This window comes from Podarcis bocagei (assembly GCF_964188305.1).
Source record: "Podarcis bocagei genome assembly, chromosome: 16".
In the NCBI taxonomy this organism is placed as follows: Eukaryota; Metazoa; Chordata; class Lepidosauria; order Squamata; family Lacertidae; genus Podarcis; species Podarcis bocagei.
The window spans coordinates 14,224,789-14,247,446 of NC_138142.1; the positions used below are offsets into that span (position 1 = coordinate 14,224,789).

A 22,658-nucleotide genomic window follows, 5' to 3' on the forward strand; every position below is an offset into this window, starting at 1 on the left:
ACTTTTCTGTTGCCTTATAAAGTATGCATCTTTACCTTCATATACATTCGGCATAATTAAAAGAGCTTTCCTCACCTTTACTTTTAGGAATCTCCACAGCCACAGTGTCCTATGCCAAGCAATGCACGACCAAAACATTACAGGAAGACTTGACGGCAGGTTCAGGATGCCCATACTATGGGAAGGTAGGCTGATGCACATGACTTAAAAGCCCTACTTGTAAGCACTTATGATGTCACTCTTTACCACATGCACAGTGGGTCCCCTGAAAGAAGGATGCACCACTCAGCATGGGAAGGGGTCTTGAGACCTTTTCAAAGGCTCTTCTTTGCTAATTCACTACACTACATTTAATGCTGGACCACTTCATTATGATCAATAATCCAACGTTCCACACTCAATTCATGGGGCTTATGTTGGCATTTAAAGCCCTGAATAGCTGGGGTCCTGTTAACACTTCCAATACCAACCTGGTGTGTTAAGATCAACGAAAGACAGTCTCTGGGTGGTCCCTGTGTTAAATGAGATGAGTTCTGTGCGGGCCTGTGGAAGAGCCTTTGTGGTGGTGACTCTGTCATCTTTGGAATGACTTTGACCTAACTTTTTATTCTCTTTGGTGTCAGGTAAAAACTCATATTTTGTTGTCAAGGTTTGAGTCTGAAGGATTAAGTCATTTTTGTTGTTACTTATGTACTTTACTAGAATTAAAAAAAAAACATTTTCCTTATTTTGTATTATGATTTACATTACCTTTTAATTTTTTGTTGTTAAACCCTGCCACCATTTTTGTTGAAAGGCAGTTTTATAAATAAAGCAGAGCAGGTTCAATTGCCATTCAGATTAAAGGGCACAGCCATGGACAATAGCCAGGATTTATGTTAGGGAGACAGGGCACCCACCTGTCATCATCCTCTGTTTGGCTTTGTCTATCAGATTCAGAATGAAATGTCTCAACAACAGTTGTTTTAAATTACTTTCTTTTGTCCCCATGTGCTCAGAAAAATCTGTCAAAATCTTTCTGCAATTTTTATTTTTAGTTAAGTATTTTTATTTATTTACTTGATTGGGGAGGCAACTGCTCTCTCCCACCCCCAGAATACACCCATGCACACAGCCTTTCCTCCAAACAGGACTTACGTAAAATACTTGACATGCCATAATGACCTAAGAAGAGCACGTTCCCCTCCTGCAGTTACCAGCAACTGGTTTTGCAGCCGTTTACACGGGCTCTAATCCAGGAATAACAACTCCTGAGCTCACCTTTGATTGGTTAGGCTTATATCAAGGCTGGGAAACCAGGGACTCTCCGAATGCACTCCAGCTCCCATCAGCCCCATCAAGCGAAACCAATTACCAGGGCTGCTGGGAGCTGAAGACCAGAAGTATCAGGAGAGCCACAGATTCCTCTTCCCCGGTTTACATATTCAAAGAGTGAATCAGAGTTTGAGCAGTGAGATAAATATCAGAAAAGGCTGTGTTCTTTAAGGATCATTAAATACGGTAAATATTGTTATAGTAGGGTTTTTTGGGGGGGGACTCCCTTAAACCCTAAAAATTAATAAACGGTAGGATTTTGATTATTTGGGATGTGCAGCTAGAAATACCAGCTATAGAGGAATTCATAGGCTCGCCTATGCAAAATGACCCGGCCAAGCTATGGACATTAAGAAACAATACAGGGCCATTGACAGCCATCGGCAATGCAAGAGAACTGTCCTTCCCCCTTGCCCTGTGAACAGAGTTTGGAAAGTTGTCAGGGTAAATGGGTGTCAGTTGAGAGGAAAAGAGAGTTTTTAGCAGGGTGTTCTGGGAAGAAGAAAGTAGAAGAGAATCTGGGGTCCATTTCCCATCATCCCTGACCATGTGGGCTAACGTGGTTTCTTAAGGGCCATAGTTCAGTGGTGGAGCAATGACTTTGCATGCAGAAGGTCCCAGGTTTAATCCCTAGCGTCTCCAGGTAGGGCTTGGAGAGCGTCTCTGCCTGAAATCCAAGAGATCTGCTGCCAATCAGTGTAGATACTGCTGAGCTGGACAGACCAATGGTATAAACTCAGTATAAGGCAACATCCTATCTCCCCTGCATTCCTATACAACTCCCGACATCTCTGAGCTTAGGCCACACTGGCTGGGGCTGAGAGCATATTATACCATAATAGATGTGTTATTCTTTAGTGTGCCTCAATACCCTTTGTTGCTTTCTCTATACAGTGGTACCTCTAATTATGAACTTAATTCGTTCCGGAGGTCCGTTCTTAACCTGAAACTGCTCTTAACCTGAGGTACCACTTTAGCAATGGGGCCTCCTGTTGCCACTGCGCCGCCGGCACACGATTTCTGTTCTCATCCTGGGGCAAAGTTCTTAACCCGAGGTACTACTTCTGGGTTAGCAGAGTCTGTAACCCGAGGTGTTTTTAACCCGAGGTACCACTGTACTACGACATGTCTTGCTGGTGGGATCCAGACAACATGGTTATAGCAATAGGCCATCATGCATAGATACAGTATTACGATGGCTCCATCTTGTGGTGGAATTTGCTGTGTCTTTTTTTTTTGTATGTCTGCTAAAAATGATAAATCATTATACGGTGCTACCTCGGTTTTCCAATGTCTCAGAAATCAAACATTTCGGTTTTCGAACGCTGAAAACCCAGAAGTAAATGCTTCAGTTTTCAAACAAACCTCAGAAGTCAAACACGCTATGCGGCTTACGCTGAGTCCAAGATAGCTGTCGGCTATTGAGGTTTCTGTTTTCCAAAGTTTTTGAAGTCGAATGGTCTTCCGGAACTGATTACGTTCGAAAACCAAGGTACCACTGTATAGGCAAAAATAATTCGTCTACAACCAGGGTTTTTTAATGGGTAAGCATTTATCATAGAAGGAGGGGCTAACAACAGCTCTGGAGGCAATAATGGGTTGGTTGAGGGCTGATAAACTGAAGCTGAATCCTGTCAAGACAGAGGCTGTACCGATGGGCAGTTTTCATGACGGGAAATAATAATAATAATAATAATAATAATAATAATAATAATAATAATAATAATAATAATAATTTATTATTATTATTTGTACCCCGCCCATCGGCTGGATTTCCTGGGAAACTGGATGTATGACCTGCCCTTGGTCACATTCCCCCTAAGAGCATCAGCTTCATAGTTGGGAGGCAAGTACTCCTGGATCCAGCAGTGCCACTTAAGAACCAGGTGGGAAGGAGGGCCTGGTGCCAACTCCAGTTGGTGAGACCAACTGTGGTCATTCTTGGACCACGATAGCCTTGCCATTCTGCTGCATGCTCTTGTAAACTTTTGCTTAGATTGCTGCAATGCCCTCTACATTGGGCTTCACTGGAGACTGCAGCTAGTGCAGAATGCTGCTCTTAGACTCTGATAGGTTCATCAGCAGGCAGTCATATTACAACCCATACTTTGCCAATTATGGCACTTTGGTCTAAACCACTGAGCCTCTTGGGCTTGCCACTCAGAAGGTCAGTGGTTCGAATCCCCAAGACTGAGTGAGCTCTTGTTGCTCTGTCCCAGATCCTGCCAACCTAGCATTTTGAAAGCACACCAGTGGAAGTAGATAACTAGGCATCGTTGCGGCGGGAAGGCAAACGGCATTTCCATGCGCTCTGGTTTCCGTCACGGTGTTCCGTTGCGTCAGAAGCGGTTTAGTCCTGCTGGCCACATGACCTGGAAAGCTGTCTGTGGACAAACTCTGGCTCCCTTGGCCTGAAAGCGAGATGAGTGCCGTGACCCCATAGTCGCCTTTGACTGGACTTAACTGTCCAGGGGTCCTTGACCTTTTTTTACCCTTACTTTTCCCAGCACTGGTTGACTATACTTTACTGCCAGGTTGGGGAACCTCAGGCCTGGGGCCTAGATTTGGCCCTCCAAGCCTACATATCTGACCCTCAAGAATCTCCTTAGGCCACAGCTTCACCTCAGCTACCCACCTTCTCCCCTGATCACACCCCTCCCCAGCATTACTTTATACCCTCCTTGAGCATTTTATGGACCTGGCTGAAATGTGGTATTAAACTCTGGTAATTTTTTTTAAAATGGCTCCACAAGAATTTTTCACCATTTAATTGTAAACAAAGTAACAGCCTCAGAGCAATTGTAAAAATAGAATACAGTGGTACCTTGGGTTAAGTACTTAATTCGTTCCGGAGGTCTGTACTTAACCTGAAACTGTTCTTAACCTGAAGGACCACTGTAGCTAATGGGGCCTCCTGTTGCTGCCGCGCCGCCATAGCACGATTTCTGTTCTCATCCTGAAGCAAAGTTCTTAACCTGAAGCACTATTTCTGGGTTAGCGGAGTCTGTAACCTGAAGCGTATGTAACCTAAAGCATAGGTAACCCGAGGTACCACTGTAAAACAATAGAATTATCAGTAAAAACATTTTAAAGCAACTACTGTATATAAAACATTTAAAAATAATTAAAATAAATGGTAAGCTAAAAGCCAGATTAAAATGCCTCTCAATATTCTATGTGTCTGGATAAGCTTGGCTAGACAAAAAAGTTTTTAGCTGGAGCCGGAAAGAGGACAGTGAAGGCACCTGCCTGATGTCAATGGACAGGGAGTTCCCAAGTGCAAGTGCACAAAAAGATCAATTTCTTACAAATGCAGAACGAGTATCATGTGGCACCTTTAGCAGTGCCAGTTCCACAGATCAAAGTGGCCCTAAATCCAGAGATTCCCTGTGCTTTAGGGGAGCTGCATTGATTGCAGAGGGAATCATCTGGTTTAGGAAGGAGAAAGCATGGGAGAGCATTAGTTGAACAAGGGCGAATTAACAGAAGCGAGTGGGGTTCACAATTCACATTCAGCCAAAGGTCCACACTTACCAGGGAGTATGTCCCCACTGACCATTAGGGTTGGGTGAATCTGCCAATTTCAGCTTCTCAGTTTTCAGCCTTAAGTTCACGTCTCCTGTTTCCATATCAGTCTGCATTGTTTTTAAAAGTCCTTATAAAAAAAACCCACCCACATTTTAATACAAATTTCTCCTAATATACATGTTTGCATGCAGTTTTGCCTAATACTGTATGCACATTTTTTCAGAGCAATTCTTCCAGAATAATGCATGTTACTTTCACTAATATATGCATTTCAGTGGACACATTACCCCATGCTTGGCTGAAGAACTGCACTGCAAAACTTGGGGAAGTGTAGATTTCCAAAGGTGGCTGTGTTTTGGTTTGGTAATCGGCTTGGAAAGTGTGGATTAGCGAGGTGGGTTCGCCTGCAAATGCAAACTTGAGTCGCATTTCTCCCGCTGTCCTTACTGAACACAGAATGACTTGCTTCTAAGTAAGCAAGTCTGTAAATAAAAAAAAAAAGATGTTTCCCCCCTGTTTCTGCCACCCCTCCCTTTGACAATTTCTTAGTAGTGTGAAAAACTGCCTATCTCCTATTTGCAGCCAACGGACTGGTAAGATAGCATGCTACCACAGCAACAGATTTTCTATATTGTTCTCTCTGGCCATAAATTAAATGCAATCCCCCCCCACCCTCTCTTTCCGCCTCTCCCTCCATCTCACCAGCCAGCGGCGAAAAAAAGCTGGTGGCGTTTCAAACCGTTTAAACATATAATTATTGCATCAAGAGCTGAGCCAAAGGGTTGCTGCACTTTGCCATCCTGTAGCTAATGGCCTTGCAGACGCACCAACGACCAACAGAACCACCAACATTCTGTCCATCACAAGGAAACATTATGTTCTTCATTGCCCCGCAGATGTCACAAGCCACGTTATGTGTTGTTGGCAAGACAGCCTTCGCAAGTAACCTCGCTCTGACATCCACCCTAGAATAGTTCTTTTAAAAAGCAGGCCAGCCAAGCCAGTGCTTCCAGAAGGAGATGCCCACTTTCAAGGCTGGCGGGGTTAGGGTTAGGGTTAGCCCACTTTCAAGGCTGCCTCGCCAGCCCCTGCTTGCCTGCCTCCTTACTTACAAACAGCTCATAGGCTGGCACTGGCTGGCAGCTTCCTCCTCCTCAGTCTCAGTGTTGAGATTCGGCAGCAAGGAGGATGGGGACGGAAGTAGGGCCTCATCTGCACTATGCACTTAAAACAGCCTCATACCACTTTAAACCGTTGTGGCTTCCCCAAAGGATCCTGGGAACTGTAGTTTTTCAAGGGCGCTAAGCAGAGTCGCCAACTTGTGAGCGAGATTGGGGGTCCCATGTTGCGTGTGCGACGCCCTGATGTCATGGCAGGATGTCAGAGGAGCTGGGGGCGGAGCTGAACGCAGTGGCAGCGTGGCTTCAGTTGCTCCTCCTCCTGCCGCTGCAAAATATTGGGGGGGGAAGGGTTGGACCCCCAGGATTTAGCACCCCTGTCACAGAGGTATGATTTCCACAGTGGTTTAGCAGTCATTCCCTCTTCTCAGGGAACTCTGGGAATTTTAGTTCTGTGACGGGGATAAAAGATGCAAATTGGATATTTTTCTGATTCCCAAGTTTGACCATTTAATGGTGACAGTTCCCCCACCAGTCTATCCAGGTGAACCCTAGGGAAGTGAGGGATAGATGCAGTGCTTTTTTCTGGGGGTACGCAGGGGTACGCACACCCCTAAACATTTTGTGAATCTTTGTACTTTTGTCCATTTATTGTATCTATTTCCCCCAATTTGAACTATAAAATGGTGATTTTCTTGAGTCAAAATAAGAGTACTCCTAAACATTGTTTTTAAGAAAAAAGCACTGGATCAATGTGTATTACTTTTGTTATTTTCCCACTTATAGATGCTGAATTATCATTGTTGCATCATTTCCCTGTATCTGCTCATTGCATTATCTGCTTGCGCTGGATAGCAGTGACTTGCTTGTACATAGCATGTGAAAATAAATATGTCAGGTTTTTTGGTTTTTGTTTGTAAAGTAGACTATGGACAGGACCACATTCCCAGAAGGCAGCAGCCTAGCCTAGGAGGCACAGGGCGGGGGCTACGTGGGCCACACTGTTCTGCCCTCCAACACATACCCACACCTTCCCATTTCTGCCACCCGAGGTGACTGCCTCTCTCTTCCTAACAATAGGGCCGGGTCTGGAGATTTTTTCTTGGGGTGGGGGTGGGGGGGCATACATCATGCACCACTTAGATGAGTCACAGACCATCATTGACTTCTAGCAGCCAAAACTAACAGGCATTTGAAAGGAGTCTCCCACATCGTACTTCTCCAGCCTAAACCTCTTCCTCTGGTGCTAGTGCAAAGGATTCTGGTTCATCTAATTATATGCTGTAATTATAGCTCTGCATTTATTGAAGCAGCCTTCGGAACAACTAGAACCCATTTCTGATGTACAGAGAACACAGTTTTCCTTATTTGGATGTCACGGCTGCACCTATCTTTGCAGCTGCTGCTGCAAGCAGAACCTGTTTACAGAGGAGACAATACTGTATAATGGGGGCTCTTAAATTTAGCATCTGTGATCAAAAGTATGCAAATAGCCATCAATCCAGTGACCTCACCCAGCTACTATTTTCCTTACTTTCTAGAACTCCTTCCTCCCTTTCCTTTTTTTTGCAAAGGCCACTCCCAACACATTTTCTAATTTTTAGTTTGCGCAAGCCCTTAAATGCTGCAACATGTTTCACGGTTTTTAAAGCACTTGTGGAAAGCAACTCCAATTCTGATTAGAGCAGTGCTACTGGAGGAGGGGATGTTGGAGCTTTCCTCCACTTGTGCTGTTTTCCTGATCTAAATCCCCCCCAACGCCCTGCCCACCCAATCTCCTTCCAGTACTCCCACTGGGAGGCAAGAATACAGACACGATAAAAGTGTGTGTCCTTTTACAAACTGAGTCTAAAGCAGGGGTCAGCAAACTTTTTCAGCAGGGGGCCAGTCCACTGTTCCTCAGACCTTGTGGGGGACCAGACTATATTTTGAAAAAAATATTATGAATTCCTGTGCCCCACAAATAACCCAGAGATGCATTTTAAAGGACACATTCTACTCATGTAAAAACACGCTGATTCCCGGACCGCCCACGGGCCGGATTTAGAAGGCAATTGGGCTGGATCCGGCCCCCGGGCCTTAGTTTGCCTACCCATGGTCTAGAGCAGTGTTTTTCAACCTTTTTTGGGCAAAGGCACACTTGTTTCATGAAAAAAATCACGAGGCACACCACCACTGTGTGCGGAGAGGGAGATGTCAGAGCCCCGCTGCTCTCTATGGGGAATCGGATGAGAGCAGACCGCCTGTCTGCTCTCATCCGATCCAATCTGATCTGATCCCCACCCAGGACGGATGGAAAATAGGGTGGACACAGTCCGGCGCCCGCCTAGTGGGCGAAAATTTGACATTTTTTTTTTAAAAAAAATCTTTCGAATTTTTCAATTTTTCCCACGGCACACCAGGCAACATCTCGCGGCACACTAGTGTGCCGCGGAACAGTGGTTGAAAAACACTGGTCTAGAGGAAGCTTCAGGGGTGGGTGGGTTGTGATTTAGATCAGGATAATGGCATGGGGAAAGAACAATCTATTTGTACATTTGTATCCTTCCTTATTGCTAATAATACAGTGGTACCTCGGGTTACATACGCTTCATGTTACATACGCTTCAGGTTACAGACTCCGCTAACCCAGAAATAGTACCTCGGGTTAAGAACTTTGCTTCAGGATGAGAACAGAAATCATGCTCCAGCGGCGCGGCAGCAGGAGGCCCCATTAGCTAAAGTGGTGCTTCAGGTTAAGAACAGTTTCAGGATAAGAACGGACCTCCGGAACGAATTAAGTACTTAACCCGAGGTACCACTGTAATAAGAAAAACCCTATTAGTATCACTTCAGTTGGCAACATAGAGGCAGCTTGTGAAGGGTCCCAAGAGAAGATCTTAACAAGTGAGCAGTCTGACACATTTTCCAGCATCGCTGCCGCAATAAAAACCATCCTCTCGCAGTTGCTTTAAACCAGGGCTAGGGATCCTGTAACTCTCCAGTTGTTGTTGGACTCCGCCTTCCATCAGCTCCAGCCAATATAGCCCATGGTTGGCAAAGATGGGAGTTATTGTTTAACCACAGAGGACCACAAGTTTAGGAAAGGGCATGGCTCGGTTGTAGAGCGTCTGCTTTGTATGCAGAATGTCTCAGGTTCAATCCTAGGCATTGGTAAACCCGGGAATGTCCTCTGAAAACAGTGGAAAGGTTGTTGCCACTCGGTGTATGCAGTACTGAGCAGGATGGACCCATTGCTCAGACTTGATATAAGGCAGCTTCCCATGTGCCTCATCTCTGATCATGGATATCTTCCAGGTCATATTTCTTTTGGCCCTGACTTGTCCCTAATGATGAGTACAATATTTGTAAAGCCACAAGCCTTTTGTGATGGACCATGAATTAATAGCAGAAAAACTGCAATAGCTACCGCTGCTGTGCTTAACTGTCTTGGTCACTCCACACATGACGCTACTCAAGCGAGCAGACTGCTAGCCAGGATGGCTGTATGCCTTCCGTTACAGAGGACAGCCCTCTGTTTGGAGAACTGTCCAGCCCAGAACCTTAAGAAAGGAGGGAAGCAGAATCATTGAAGATGTCCATCAGCAATCAGAATCTAGACAGCAGACGGAGCAGGCAGCCAGGACATTACAGTGAAATGTCCTTTTCTTGTAGCTAACTCAGTGCTGACCCACTTTAATCAATGCACCATATGGATGTACTCTGAACAGGATACAACTTGTTGCAATTCTATTTAAATTATGGCTATTCCCACCCCCTAAAACTGTCTCTTATATAAATTGAGTATATACAGGCAAAGCAGTGTCTTCTTTGGTGATGGATAAATGGCGACTCTACCACTTGCATGAGAATATCCAGGGCATTACATGTGACTCAGCCTCTAGTCCAGGGATGGCTTCCTTCCAGATGCTGTTGGACTCCCAGCTTCCATCAGCTCTAGCCAGCATGACCAAAGGGTGGTGGAAGTGATACTTCAGGAGCATCTGGAGGAACACACCCCTGCTTTGTTCTCCATGGCACCTGGCTCCACAGTCTGCAGAGATCCACCACCAGCAACGCACACACAAAGGCCTCACAGAATTCAGCTGGGTTGCTACCGCCTCCGTTCTTCTTCTTCCAGGGCCTCAGTCAGGTGGTAGGCAACTTGTGACCCTCCAGATGTTGTTGGACTCCAGCTTCCATCAGCCCCAGCCAGCAGGGTCATTGGTCAGGGATGATGGGAGCTGGAGTCCAGAAACAGGTTGTCTAGCCCTGCTCCAAGCTTTCCTGCACAGCTCCAGCATACCACTTGAAGTGTGAGAGAAGGAACCAGAGCAGTTTTTTTAACTTCAAGAAGCCTAGTTTGAGCTAGTCAGGACACCTACATGAGTCCCGATTCTTCACAACTGGGAACCTTCATGCATTTCACAGAATTATATTAATGCAGTATACATTGCTGGCTGGCTGTCTTAAAAGCCAATTTAAGAGGGTGGCAGCATCAACTTTCTAAAAGCAAACAATTGCAAGCTGAGTGCCCTCTCTCGCAGCTGGGAGAGCGATTGTAATCTGCAGGGTTCACATGCCAGTGACAACCCGCTAAACAAGCAGTGTAAGCAGCTTAAAAATAGATCTGCACAGTGATTATTATTTCCACACTGCTGCTTCATTTTTCTGCTATAGCTTCTGGTAGCAATACAGGCAAGCATCCTTTTAAGTCTATAGGCATTAAGAGTCTCCTGGGGATACAGCTGCAGCCATCGAGGAGCTAATATTTCCATCTTGAATGTTTTCATATCTATTAATCTCTTATTTTTTCCCTTTGAAAACTTGTGCCATAAGGAGGAACAGGAATCCGGTCTACAGCAGAGAGGAGGAACCTTTGGTCCTCCATTTGTCGCTGATCTTCCACTCCCATCAGCCCCAGCAAGCATGGCCACAGATGATGGGAGTTGTAGTTTGACAACATCTGGAGGGTCAAAGATTCCCCATCCCCCTTCTGTGGTTTGCAGTGGGATTAGCAAGTTCATTAGCAAATTGCCAAGTTCATGTGATTGTGGACTTTTCCCACCAGTTTTGCAGTAGGTTTCTCTTGGGACGGGAGAACCTGAAAAACTAGGCTATAAGCTTTGGACATAAGTTTCTAGGACCCACTTCAAGATATGTAGGGCTAGCCTGCAGTCAGTCAGTGGTGGTTCTCCTGAGATGGAAACTGCCGGTGGTAGAATAATTTGGAGGTTTGTTGAACCTTTGACCCTCCACATATTGCTGAACTACAACTCCAGCCAGTCCCAGCCAGCATAGCCAATGGCCACTAAGGATGGGAGTTGCAGTTCAGCAACAGCTTGAGGGACAAAGATTCATCACACCTCATCTATAGACTTAACTCCTTCCTATAGATAGGCTTGTAAGGAGGAGAATATGGTAGGAATATGGCTATTCTCCCACTTCTTTTTCTCAAGGAGGTGGGTCAATTTTTTAAAAAGGTATAATTCCTCCCTCTTGCAGAATCTGATAAAAGCCTCTTTTCAGTGCACGTGGACTTTGGAATCCGTGGTCCAGAGATTCTCCCATACCTGATGGTCTTCTATTGTAAAGACCAGCCTTTTAAGTAAGGCCCCTGGTTGCTATTTTATTAAACTGTTACTGAGTTTTTAGATGTTGTGCTAACAGTGAGGCGAACGTGCTCCTACCAGGGGAACTGGAGCCCGAAGGGACTTTACACCTGTTATCATGATGTCTGTTGCTGCCCTACGCACAGGAGTAACTGTGCAGGAACTCCACACTTTTTCTTTTCCCTTTTAGGATGCCCTTCATATGTTTGGTAAAGGCTTTAATTTTGCCACACAATTTCGTTGTTGCTAGGGTGTGGCCGACAGGGATCCCCGTCTCCTCTCCTCCCTCTGGCTTCAGCTGCCCTATGGCTATAACTGTCAAGGGCAAGGGTTCTCTAGTCTGAATTGTGAGGTAGGCGATGTCTCAGGATGGACAAGTAGAATGGGTGCTGCTGCTGTTACAGCACATGAGGCAATCAGTTAGTTGGAGGACAGGGATGCTACCAAGAAAGGCAGGCCTGTCAGGCAAAATAGCAAGGGTGATGGTGGATTGGTCATGTGAGTTGTCAGGGGAAGGCAGTTGGCCCATGCAGCACTCTTCCTGATTGGCTCAGGAGTGCCTGCCCCTCAGCCCCCCCTTCCCTAGGTGAGCCAGTGTGGTGTAGTGGTTAAGAGCGGTAGTCTCGTAATCTGGGGAACGGGGTTCGCTTCCCTGCTCCTCCACATGCAGCTGCTGGGTGACCTTGGGCCAGTCACACTTCTCTGAAGTCTCTCAGCCCCACTCACCTCACAGAGTGTTTGTTGTGGGGGAGGAAGGGAAAGGAGAATGTTAGCCGCTTTGAGACTCCAGAAGGGGAGTGAAAGGTGGGATATCAAATCCAAACTCTTCTTCGTCTTCTACCCTGGATTCAAACCCAGCACGCATACATGCAAAGTGTAAGCCAGGAGTGGGGAACCTGTGGTGCTCCAGGTGGGTTGGACTCCCAACTCCCTTTGGCCCCAGCCAACAAGGCCAATGGTCAGGAAGGTGGAAGGTGTAATACGACGTCGGAAGACCAGATTGTCAGTTTGCATTTCTTAGTACAGAAAGTATTGATCTGATGTATAGAGATCTTTCCTATTCTAATTAATTCAAGAGGGTACTGGAAGCTTCTGTGTGTGAAAGAAACAAGCAGAAACTTCTTGATGTTTGGGTTATTCCTTCAGAGAAGCTGAGTACAGCTGGCTTAAACTGGTTCTGTTATCTCTTCTGTCAAGCTCATGCTGACTATAATTATAGGCCAGGAGGAGCCTGGGTTTCACTTTCTCTTTCTGGTGTGGTGTTCTGTACATAGTATGCTTAGTGTCAAGGTTTAGACTTATTATAAGTTACTGTAAGTTTAAGTGAAGTCTGTTGCAACTGAATTTCCTGTGGACAGTGCCAATCCTGAATGTACAGTGGTACCTCGGGTTAAGTACTTTAATTCATTCCGGAGGTCAGTTCTTAACCTGAAACTGTTCTTAACCTGAAGCACCACTTTAGCTAATGGGGCCTCCCGCTGCTGCCGTGCCGTCGGAGCACGATTTCTGTTCTCATCCTGAAGCAAAGTTCTTAACCCGAGGTACTTATTTCTGGGTTAGCAGAGTCCGTAACCTGAAGCGTATGTAACCTGAAGCGTATGTAACCCGAGGTACCACTGTATTGGATTTGTGACCATTATGCTCATTTGCCTTCAGTAGCTGGATGAAATGCAATTGCCTCTGGTCCATTTTTGGGGAATCAATCCTGCAACATGTTGCAAGTTATTACTCTTAAGTATACATTGGATCTACCCTGGATCGATTCCATGACACAAGATTCCTGCTGCCATGCTACAGAGTGGGGGTGTGTGTGGAATGTTTCCGCGCCCCCTCAGCTCTTGAATATTGCCCCAAGAGTGTGCACCTAGGTTGGCTGCAGGTCCCCTGCCCAGGAAGTGATGTGGGCATTGTGTGAGCTGTCTTCTTTTCCTTTTGCATATTATGCTCCAACATGGTACTCAAGAGCAGCGAAAGGGATTCAAACTCCTGCCTGGAGTGGTGACTGGTGACTTGGCCACTTGCTGGCTGTGTCACCAGGTTGTGACACAGTGGTGTGCATTGGCAGGCATTTCTCAGCTCACTACGTGGGCAATTCCTACTTTGTTGGCTTTGACAGTGCTTCCATGGAGATTGGGAGGGTACCTGGTGTTTTGTGCTGTTCCAGCAGTTGTTATCACAGGAAGGGGAAGAGCACATAGGATATTGTGGCTGTTCGGCAAGCAAAATGGCAACATATTCCACCCCCCCATCCCCTGTCCCTCAGCACAGGGTTATTTGGTAAATAGCTTAACCCGAACATAATAAGTAGTGGACTATACTACTTTTTCTATTTTTAAATCCTGGAAGTGCTAGTTTATTATTTAGGCAAAAATGAATCATAGAATCATAGAATCATAGAGTTGGAAGAGACCACAAGGGCCATCGAGTCCAACCCCCTGCCAAGCATTTAAGTTAATTAAGAGAGTCAGCTTTAACTTGGGTGCTGAAAATCTTAATACGTTATCTTCATGTGTCCTCAATTAACATTTTGTTCTTGGGTTTTTTTTGGTGTTGTTAAAGAAAGGCAGCTGCCACATTCATTCTACATATGCACAATACTTTCTTACTTTGGTAATCCAGGATCACAATTTAATGATTTATTCACATTTGTTTGTACAAGAATCAGATGGCATATACTAAAAAGACATTTAATTAAAAAAAAAGTATATACGTTTACATCAACAGAAGATGAAATATAAACCTTTTCTACTCAGTCATTCTATACATATTATAATAAACAAATCACAAATCTGTCACACAATATAAACGTTTAGTTGTTATAATGTAACAACATACAGAAAACCTTTATAAAATTTTGCTTTCGTTTTAGGTTTTAAATCTTACCATTAACTAAAATTAGCTGTGCGGGATGTTTGGGGTACATGACTAAGGCACCAACAGTACAAAGCAAATACAAAAGCAGAAATATTTCCTTGGGAGTGCTCTACGCTGAAACACCACAAGAAAAGGCAACAATAGTAAGTTAAACCTGCTGCAGCCTTTACAAGTTTCTTCTGGGGTCAGAAGGTTAGTCCTATGGTTGAATTTCTTTCAATATATCACTTCAGTTCTGATCACAGCACATGCTACAACACTGATGGCTAGGATGAACTTCACCAAGGTGCACTTTTCATTAGCGTCTTGTATTTCAGACAAATCATTCAAGCCAAAGCATAAATGCATTTTAGACTTATGTGAAAAGGATTTCTTGGACTTAAACTGCAACACTTACAAAAATACTTTCCCTTAAACTTGGGATTGCTTCAAAACATTGCTTTATAAATATAGAAGTACTATGCAAAGGACTAAAAGTGAAATCATAAGTATGTATACCCCCATCTGAGCTATTTTAAAAATTGGTTTATTAAGCAAGAATTTGGGATAGATACTGAACTTACAGAAACCAACGTACCCTTTAAGAATTTACAATCCCCATGACAGCTTCTTGGCTGATGTATTTCTGACAAATTATAAATATACCATAGTGTAGCACGTAGTATATAGCACATTATGCTCAGTAGCAGAAGCAATAAGGTCTGCATGGCCCCAAAGTCCAAGGTTCAATCCCTGGCATCTCCAGCTTAAAAGAATATCGCAGAGCAGGGCTGGGAAAAACCTCCCCATTAATGATATTTGAGAGCCACTGCAAGTACTTTGGTAGATGTGCCAATGATTTGACTCTCTATAAGGCGGCTTCATATTTAAGTATTTTAAAGCAGAAACAAAATTGGTTGCCTTCAGTTACCAAAGTCCTCCTGTAGCTCTCGTATCTTACCTATGTGATAATGCAGTTACCAATTAAAACACACATTACGAGGCTTCTCATGTATGGCACACACGTATGGCTTGGGGGGGGGATAGGCCTCAGAAAGCAAAAGTTCAATCAATCACAGCCAGGAAACATAATTTTCTTGGATTATACCACTGTGAATTGCAGGGTCTTACTAGCCGAAGACTGGAACGTTTGGCAGCTTGCATATGTTGCAGCTTACAGGAGCTGAACGGAGAATGTGCACAAACTGACAGAATGAATAGTGAGTGTATATATTGCCTGATCAATATGCATAGTCTCCAAGCTGAATATGAAGCTATCCAAAGGATTTCATATAGTGACCGGTGAATATGCACATTCTGCACTCAACTCACATCAAACCCAAAATATGCATTTCTTATACCAAAGATCCCTGAACAAACTTTAGTATAACTGCATACCTATATTGGTAACATGACCTCATGTTCTCCATCACTTTAGTAGGAATTCCTGTGACAGTCATGCAGAAATAGACAGGTAATAAAAACCCATTGGTATAAGCATTTATCTTAAAAATATTTCCTGTTGAAAATCCTGCTTTTATGCTCAAGGTGGAATTTCACGCCTTAAAACATTTGATGTCTGCAATTAGTGCTTTCAAGTCAATCTGTTTTAAAAGCAGACAGAAGTAATGCCTCAAAGCACCAGATTATTAGTAAATTGTGCCCATGGCTTCTTTTGTAGAGTTGTAAATCCAAGGTAATGTTCATACTACTAAAGTTAAATCTCCAAAGCATAACTGCAAGGAGTAAATGAAAAGCTGGCAAAGCTCTTAATAAAACAGTGGTGTTATTTCAGTAGAGCTTTTCTAACAGTCAAAACTCACCAAGTTAATTCTGTAATGATCATACAGGCAGAGCCTAGGGCTATAAACTGAATGAGGTGCAGGCATTTGGCTAAGATATGATTTGTAAAACGACCAAGAAAAGTTTCCACCCGAGTACAAACATCGAAGTGTAGAATCCTAACAAAACTGACATCTTTGCAGTTTTCCCAACTATGTCCCCTACTCGTGCTTTACAAAGAAGTAGTACTATGGACCATAAGAGTTAATAGAAAATGCCCTTTGAAGACAAACTTTTGTTTACTAAAGGTTAGTCTGCTTAAACAAATTCCTAAATTATTCATTAAGAAAATGTTTGGATTCTGGGTCCTATAAGCACCCTTTTATACTGGGCCCCGAATTCAGTTAAAGTGCCTGTAGCTACAATCCTAAGGTCACTTACTCAGAAGTAAACCTCATCGAGTTCAATGGGACTTACTCCCAGGTAAGTGTGCATAGGATTGCATCTTAAGTCTCAATGAGACAAGTAAACATGCTTAGGATTATGCAACATGCCCCATTGGAACCAGTCAAAACTAGTTTAGGTGTGACTAGCCAGTGTCCCAATACTTTCAATGGGATTTGGTTATCACTAACTTGAGGTGGATAGGGGCCTGGAACCATCCTATGTATCATTACTTGGGAGTTGTTCTGTCAATCTCAGTAAATATATAAAATGATAGGGCTGCCAAGAGTCTAGGTTAATGCTTTCTAAATTATACTGCAGATAAAATTAGTGCTATCACCACCAGCGAGTGTCCTTTAATACAACAGACGTCAGATTCCCATCTAAATGCTTTATCAAAGAGCAAATAAAATTATTTGAAAGGTTAATGTAAAGATACAAGATTAAAATTTATTTTTGATTAATTACAAGTGCGTCTTTGTTCGCATTAGTAAGCGTTCTTTATACAGTCTATTCTTCACTGCTGCCCAAACACAACAGAGCAGAGAAAAAACAGCTAAAACAAAACTATTTTTTCCCTAAGTTATTTGCTGGATAGAATTTAATTCAACACAACTCGGAGGTAACTTTTTCAATTGTAGGCATGTGGCACTTAGACAATCATCTTTGCACAGAAAGCTTGTAACAGTCATGCGAGGGCACAGTAATTATCTTAAACAAGGCAAATTTCTCACCACAGAGCAGTGGGGAAAGTAAAGGAGGCACTGCACTGGAACATTACACCTAGTAAACTCCACATGATACAGTTTCAGAAACAAATACTTAAAGAGCTATCATTAGAAAAGGTAAAGTGTTCAATGAAACATGATTTAGTGATAGCTTCGTTTGGTGGCCCTAAATCAGCATTATCAATAAACAATTTAACTGAGCAGTAGATCAAATCAGAGCTTATCAGCACAGGGAAGATTACAGCAAGGTAAATTCTAAATTTCTTATTCAAAGATGCAGTGTTCCTTTGTCAGAGCCCTCCGTGTAAATTCAAAAATTGTAAAGATACCTGAAGTGTTTCATTGGTATTTAATATGTAGACTGAGTTCACATATTCAGATGAATATTTCCACTCACTAATGAATACCACATGGCGCCTTTCCACAACAGAAAACTACCAAGGATGAAATGTGGTTATCTAAATTACTCTCTCACTGCTATTGAGCTGCTACTTTCTGTCTGCAAGGCTATCATTCTAAGAATACCTACTCGTCCTACTGAACTCACTGGGATTTACTTCCGAGTAAACATGCTTAGGATATGAATATCTTTCAAATATGACAGTAGATGCTTTGGGAGTACCATTCAAATTGAAAATTGTTGACGTACCTAGGACTGCTGAAAGATGACAGAACGGCCCCCCGCCCATCATTATGGTTTGGTTAACAAAGCAAGATTTCTGGATGTCCTAGTAAAATGCCCTGCAATAAATAATTTACATGTGTAGAAGAAATCAGAGCAAGCGCATGATTTTAATATTAATGTCGCCTATGCTGTCACTCTGTCCATCTGCACTGTGCATGTTAGTAACCACTACTGCTTAAAGAAGTGCAAAAGAGTGGAGGATGCCACTGACTTAAAGTGCCCTAAATTGTAGCTTTTTCTTTAAAAAATAAAAATGCTACTAACAAAACAAATCTAGAAAATAAAACAGTTCATGATGTAGAAATCTTTGTCTGCCACCTTCTAGGTTAAAATCTGGGGATGAAACACTGCATCTTTCAAAACAGAAAAGGAAGCAGTATTGTCAGCAGTAGGTGCATCTGGAAGTACAGTACTGCATAAAGGTCAGTAATGGACATTACACACAGGAATACCAGTGACAATTTTTTCAGGCATAAATAAAGAATCCATTGAAAGCATAAAAGCCAGGACTACCAGAAATGGTTCTCCTGAATGGCTTGAAGTGGTTAGTGGATAAGCTGAAATAGGCCACAAGGCATGGCCATAGATAAAGAACCAGGAAGATAACATCTATGTGGAGTATGTCCAGCCCTTGAACTCCTTTTTCCTGGGGAGGCAAAGAGGAAACAAGTTTTAATAAAGAACCGTGTGTGCATTTATTGATAAAGTAGAAATGAGACACAACCATCAAATTACAGCCCTCAAAAAAGCAAACCAAGGCAGCTGAACCAACATTCTTGAAAAGTATTTCTCTCCTGTCTTCACTTAAATATTCTGAAAGACCTTCTGCAACATCTTTAAGAAGGGTAAAGCAGGTAAATAATCCAAACAGTACTGGATTTAATACTCTACTGAAATATCCAATTTTGTCCACGATTTACTAATCAAATGTAAATTATGATCTACCCCCAGGTGTACCCAGAGCACATTTGACTAAAATTTGTAGTGTGGGAGATATGCAGTCAAATCTAACAATGCATATTCCTGCTAGTCAACATATGAAGGGGTTAAAACCATAGAGCTGTATTGCTGATAGGCAAACTCAGACTATAGAAACGTGTGATGTCATTTCCCCCTTCTCTCCTGGGGGGAAGAAGCAAAGTAAGTATTTCCTGTTCCTTCTCTCTCTCTGCTTCATACTGTGTGAGCAAATGAACATGTCTTGGTCTGCCCCAAGCCTAGATTCCATTTTGAAAATATTCCATTTTGTACCCCAAAAATATTTTACCTGCATTTGTTTTTGCTGCTAAGGACAAATGCTTGACTGTGAGTAAAATATATGTTTTAAACTTAATTTTCAGTCTGTAGCCTGTTTCTTTGATAAATGGGATAATAAAGGGAGAAATTAGCCTAACAGCTAAGTCCTATGCTTTCAATTAAACTGCTTAAGATGGGATTTAAACTCTGCTCAGTCCCATGCTTTTAACTGCAAGTCCTAAGCTGATCTCTTTGGCTGCCAATCCACATATCTGGGTCTATAGGGGAATAAAATATAGTTAATTACATTCCCTCACCTATCTAAGAATACCCATCATAAGGTTATGGGCCCAGTGTAGGAAAGTTCCAGAGATTTCTGAGGTTTTTTACTATTTATTGAAAATGATTTTTAAACTGGAGAAATATTTTTTTGTTTTGTTTCCTCAAAGTCACAAGGGCTCTTTTGTTCTAGTGTTGGAGGATCAACTCTCCTGCCCTTTTCCTCCCCTTTCCTTTGCAACACAGCAATGAGACTTGAGGGTTTTTGACTTTTATTTTGCTTTTTGAGGCTATTTGGATTTTTATCTTTGTGATTTTGCGTCTTTATTTTGAATTTTGGGAGGTTTTAATTATTTTTATCTTTGGACCATTTTTCAATTTGGGGCTGAACTTTTGTCTTTTTGATTTTAGGATGGCTAGCAGGGAATTAATTCCCTTGCAGAAGAAAGCCCCAAGTTACCCACGATTTCTCAAGAATGATATCCAGTAATTCAAGATTTATAAAATAATTACTTTAGAAAAATGTCATCACACATTTTGTGTCTGTTATTTTCTTGCGCCAGTTTTACACAGTTAGGCTAAGATTCAATGTACCTGTATGTCATTTAGGATCTGTATCCTGGCTGGAATCTAGCAGTTTCCTCAAAAATCAGTTCTTTCAGTTTTTCCTTTGGTAAGTCATCCAGCTCCATGTCAAACTTGAAGGGTGCTTCAGCTACAGGCTAACAACAACAGCAACATGAAATCTTTTAGTAAACCTGCTTACAAATTTGTTCCAAACCACCATAGGAAACAGGGAGGTAACAGAGAGGTAAAGGTAAACAACTTTGAGGACCAGGTGGTTTAAAAGCAGGATATGTCTTTAAAAAAAAAAAAAGCATAGCAAAATTAGTTTTACGATTCATTTAGTAACCAAAGAGGAAGCAGAGGCCAACTGTGTGTTACTTCTTACATTTTTATAGGAAATTTTCATGCAGTGTTCTTGTCAGATTAGGTCTGAGTTTCTAGTTATGTGAAGACAGTCATGTCTATTCGTCAGAGTGAAAGTGTCTAACAGAATGTGTTAAGTAAGAACGCAATGAAGTGTATGAAATCTTTTTCCTGTGTAATACAGCAAGTTATTACAAATAACATGAGCTTATGGCTCTTGTACAATGGCATTGTTTGTGGGGTCTAAACACAAATGCTACAGATACATGGACATAAACAATTATGTACATACATCTGGGAGCTCTGACTGACAGGAATTGTTCATCATATGTTCACCTGTGTTGACAGACACTTGACATGGGAAACATTGGTGTAGCTATTGTAGATGGAACAGTTGTTTTTGCTACATAAAATGTGGCACTCCTCTCAGAATTTAAAACCTAAGGCATCTGATAGTCACATGGTGTCATTTGTCTAATATTAACCCATCTAAACATAAATATCTGAATATCACTCTTTATTACTATGATCACAGATCAGGCATTAAATTACAATCAAACAAAAAGAAATTTACAGTTTCCAGGCCAGTAAACAACTACAGTCATACCTTGGTTCTCGAATAAATGTGTTTTGGGAGTCCGTTCGGCTCCCGGAACCATTTGAAAACCACGGCGCAGCTTCCAATTGGCTGCAGGAGCGTCCTGCAGCCAATCGGAAGCCGCGCCGGACGTTCGGCTTCCAAAAATGTTTCGAAAACTGGAACACTCACCAGGTTTCGATCATCCGAGAACCAATTTGTTTGGGAGCCAAGGCATTTAAGATCCAAGGTACGACTGTATTTGGAATTAAGAGAATGGCAAAGGGCTAGGATGTGTGAGCATTGTCACACACTCACAATCACACTAGAATGGATTGCTGAATGTTAGTGAGTGTGCTTGCACAGAATTTTGTCACTTTCACAGTGATTTTGTTAGTGGAGCCTGACAAAAGAAGGGAAATGTAAAAATTATCAGATCTGCCTATAAATGTAAATATAAAATTATTTACTTACTAGTACATATAAAATTATGAATTTTGTTTGTAATTTACTTGCTAGCTTCCTCTATTCCCCAAACTATTCTAAGCATCTATTTAAAGAATTTCAATGATTTCAAACCAAGTAAAATAAAATGTTCCCCTACCTCATCACTTGGATCATAATACTGCTCTAGATATGGATGCGCCAAAGCTTCTTCCACTTCAATTCTTTTATGAGGGTTGAAGGTCAACATTTTATCCAACAAATCAAGAGCTATAGTAGAGAAAGCTAGAATCAGTTTGTGTTGTGATGCAGCCATATTAATTCAGCACTGTTCTTCCCTTCATGCATGATTCAGAGTGGTTCTGAATACGTTTTCAGAAAAATAGTTATAGGAGAACAAACCAAATCCCACAACCTCCCTAACAGGTTCCAAGGCAACACTGAATGCTTTATGGGACTTTGGACTGGACTTAACTGCTCATCTGCTCCCAAGAAAATTACTTGCAAGTGTGATTGTCTTGGGGTACTTGCCAGCCCTCTGCTCCTGATCTTGCTGGACATTGCCACAGTCAGTGTACTTATGTCTTTCTGCTCCAGAAGGGTGCAAAAGAAGCCAAGGAGGCTCCCTACCTCTGCTCATCACCAAGGACTCAGCTATACAGCTGCAAATAAAATGTTTTAAGTGTGTTGCAAAGTGCAAAATACAAATGTGACACTAGATGGCGACAGTGAGCTATGGCAAATTCAATATATTTTTTTCAAAACTTTTTTTAAAAAAGCATTTTTACAGCATTTTTATGTGTGTGTAGATTTCACCCAAACATGAAATGCAAAGCCCATGTGCACTGTGTGCATGTCCATAGCGCCTGGGCCTTATTTCCAAGCTTTGTTAATCTGGAGTCAAGCACAATTGATAGAGGTTCACTCCCAACTCCAAAAGAAAAAGAAAAAAGCACCAGCTAAAAACAGTTTCATGAGCATTTGGCCAAGTAATGTCTAGAGTGAGCAACCATCCTTCAGAGTGCCACTGACCACCAGCACATGAAGTGATTAGCCCCAATGAATATGAACTAGGAACAGAAATTAGCAAACTACAAATCTCTTAACTTTTTTGTGATTTAAAGCTCTTTACAAGCTGCCATGAATCTG

At 42.5% G+C, this 22,658-nt stretch overlaps 2 protein-coding genes and 2 long non-coding RNA genes across 12 annotated transcripts in view; 2 read left to right on the forward strand and 2 right to left on the reverse strand.

Moving 5' to 3' along the window:
• Positions 1–171, reverse strand: part of YPEL1 (yippee like 1) — a 25,564-nt gene extending 25,393 nt beyond the window's left edge. Inside the window, exon 1 of the mRNA XM_081175235.1 lies at positions 76–171. The gene's annotated coding sequence lies outside the window, so the exon portion shown is untranslated. The remainder of the gene's footprint in view (positions 1–75) is intronic.
• Positions 1–14,558, forward strand: part of LOC308576047 — a 17,315-nt gene extending 2,757 nt beyond the window's left edge. For 4 of the 8 annotated variants that reach the window (XR_014003009.1, XR_014003010.1, XR_014003011.1 and 1 more), the window contains 2 exons: positions 88–185; positions 14,421–14,558. This is a non-coding gene — a long non-coding RNA (uncharacterized lncRNA). Of the gene's footprint in view, positions 1–87; positions 186–6,746; positions 7,013–7,910; positions 8,070–8,419; positions 8,530–8,770; positions 8,847–14,420 lie in introns of those variants that run through there. The other 4 variants (XR_014003007.1, XR_014003013.1, XR_014003008.1 and 1 more) reach the window with 4 other exon arrangements.
• The window catches only part of MAPK1 (mitogen-activated protein kinase 1), a 22,832-nt gene continuing 14,331 nt past the window's right edge, over positions 14,158–22,658 (reverse strand). Inside the window, exons 7-9 of one of the 2 annotated variants that reach the window (XM_081175052.1) lie at positions 21,670–21,779; positions 20,153–20,280; positions 14,158–18,689 (exon numbers count right to left, since the gene is read on the reverse strand). In XM_081175052.1, the coding sequence (XP_081031178.1) occupies positions 20,164–20,280; positions 21,670–21,779 (227 nt within the window). In that variant the 3' untranslated portion in view covers positions 14,158–18,689; positions 20,153–20,163. Of the gene's footprint in view, positions 18,690–18,736; positions 18,878–20,152; positions 20,281–21,669; positions 21,780–22,658 lie in introns of those variants that run through there. The other variant, XM_081175053.1, reaches the window with a different exon arrangement.
• On the forward strand, positions 18,812–20,086 carry LOC308576125. The gene is made up of 2 exons (XR_014003111.1): positions 18,812–18,897; positions 19,970–20,086. It is a non-coding gene; the product is annotated as an uncharacterized lncRNA (long non-coding RNA).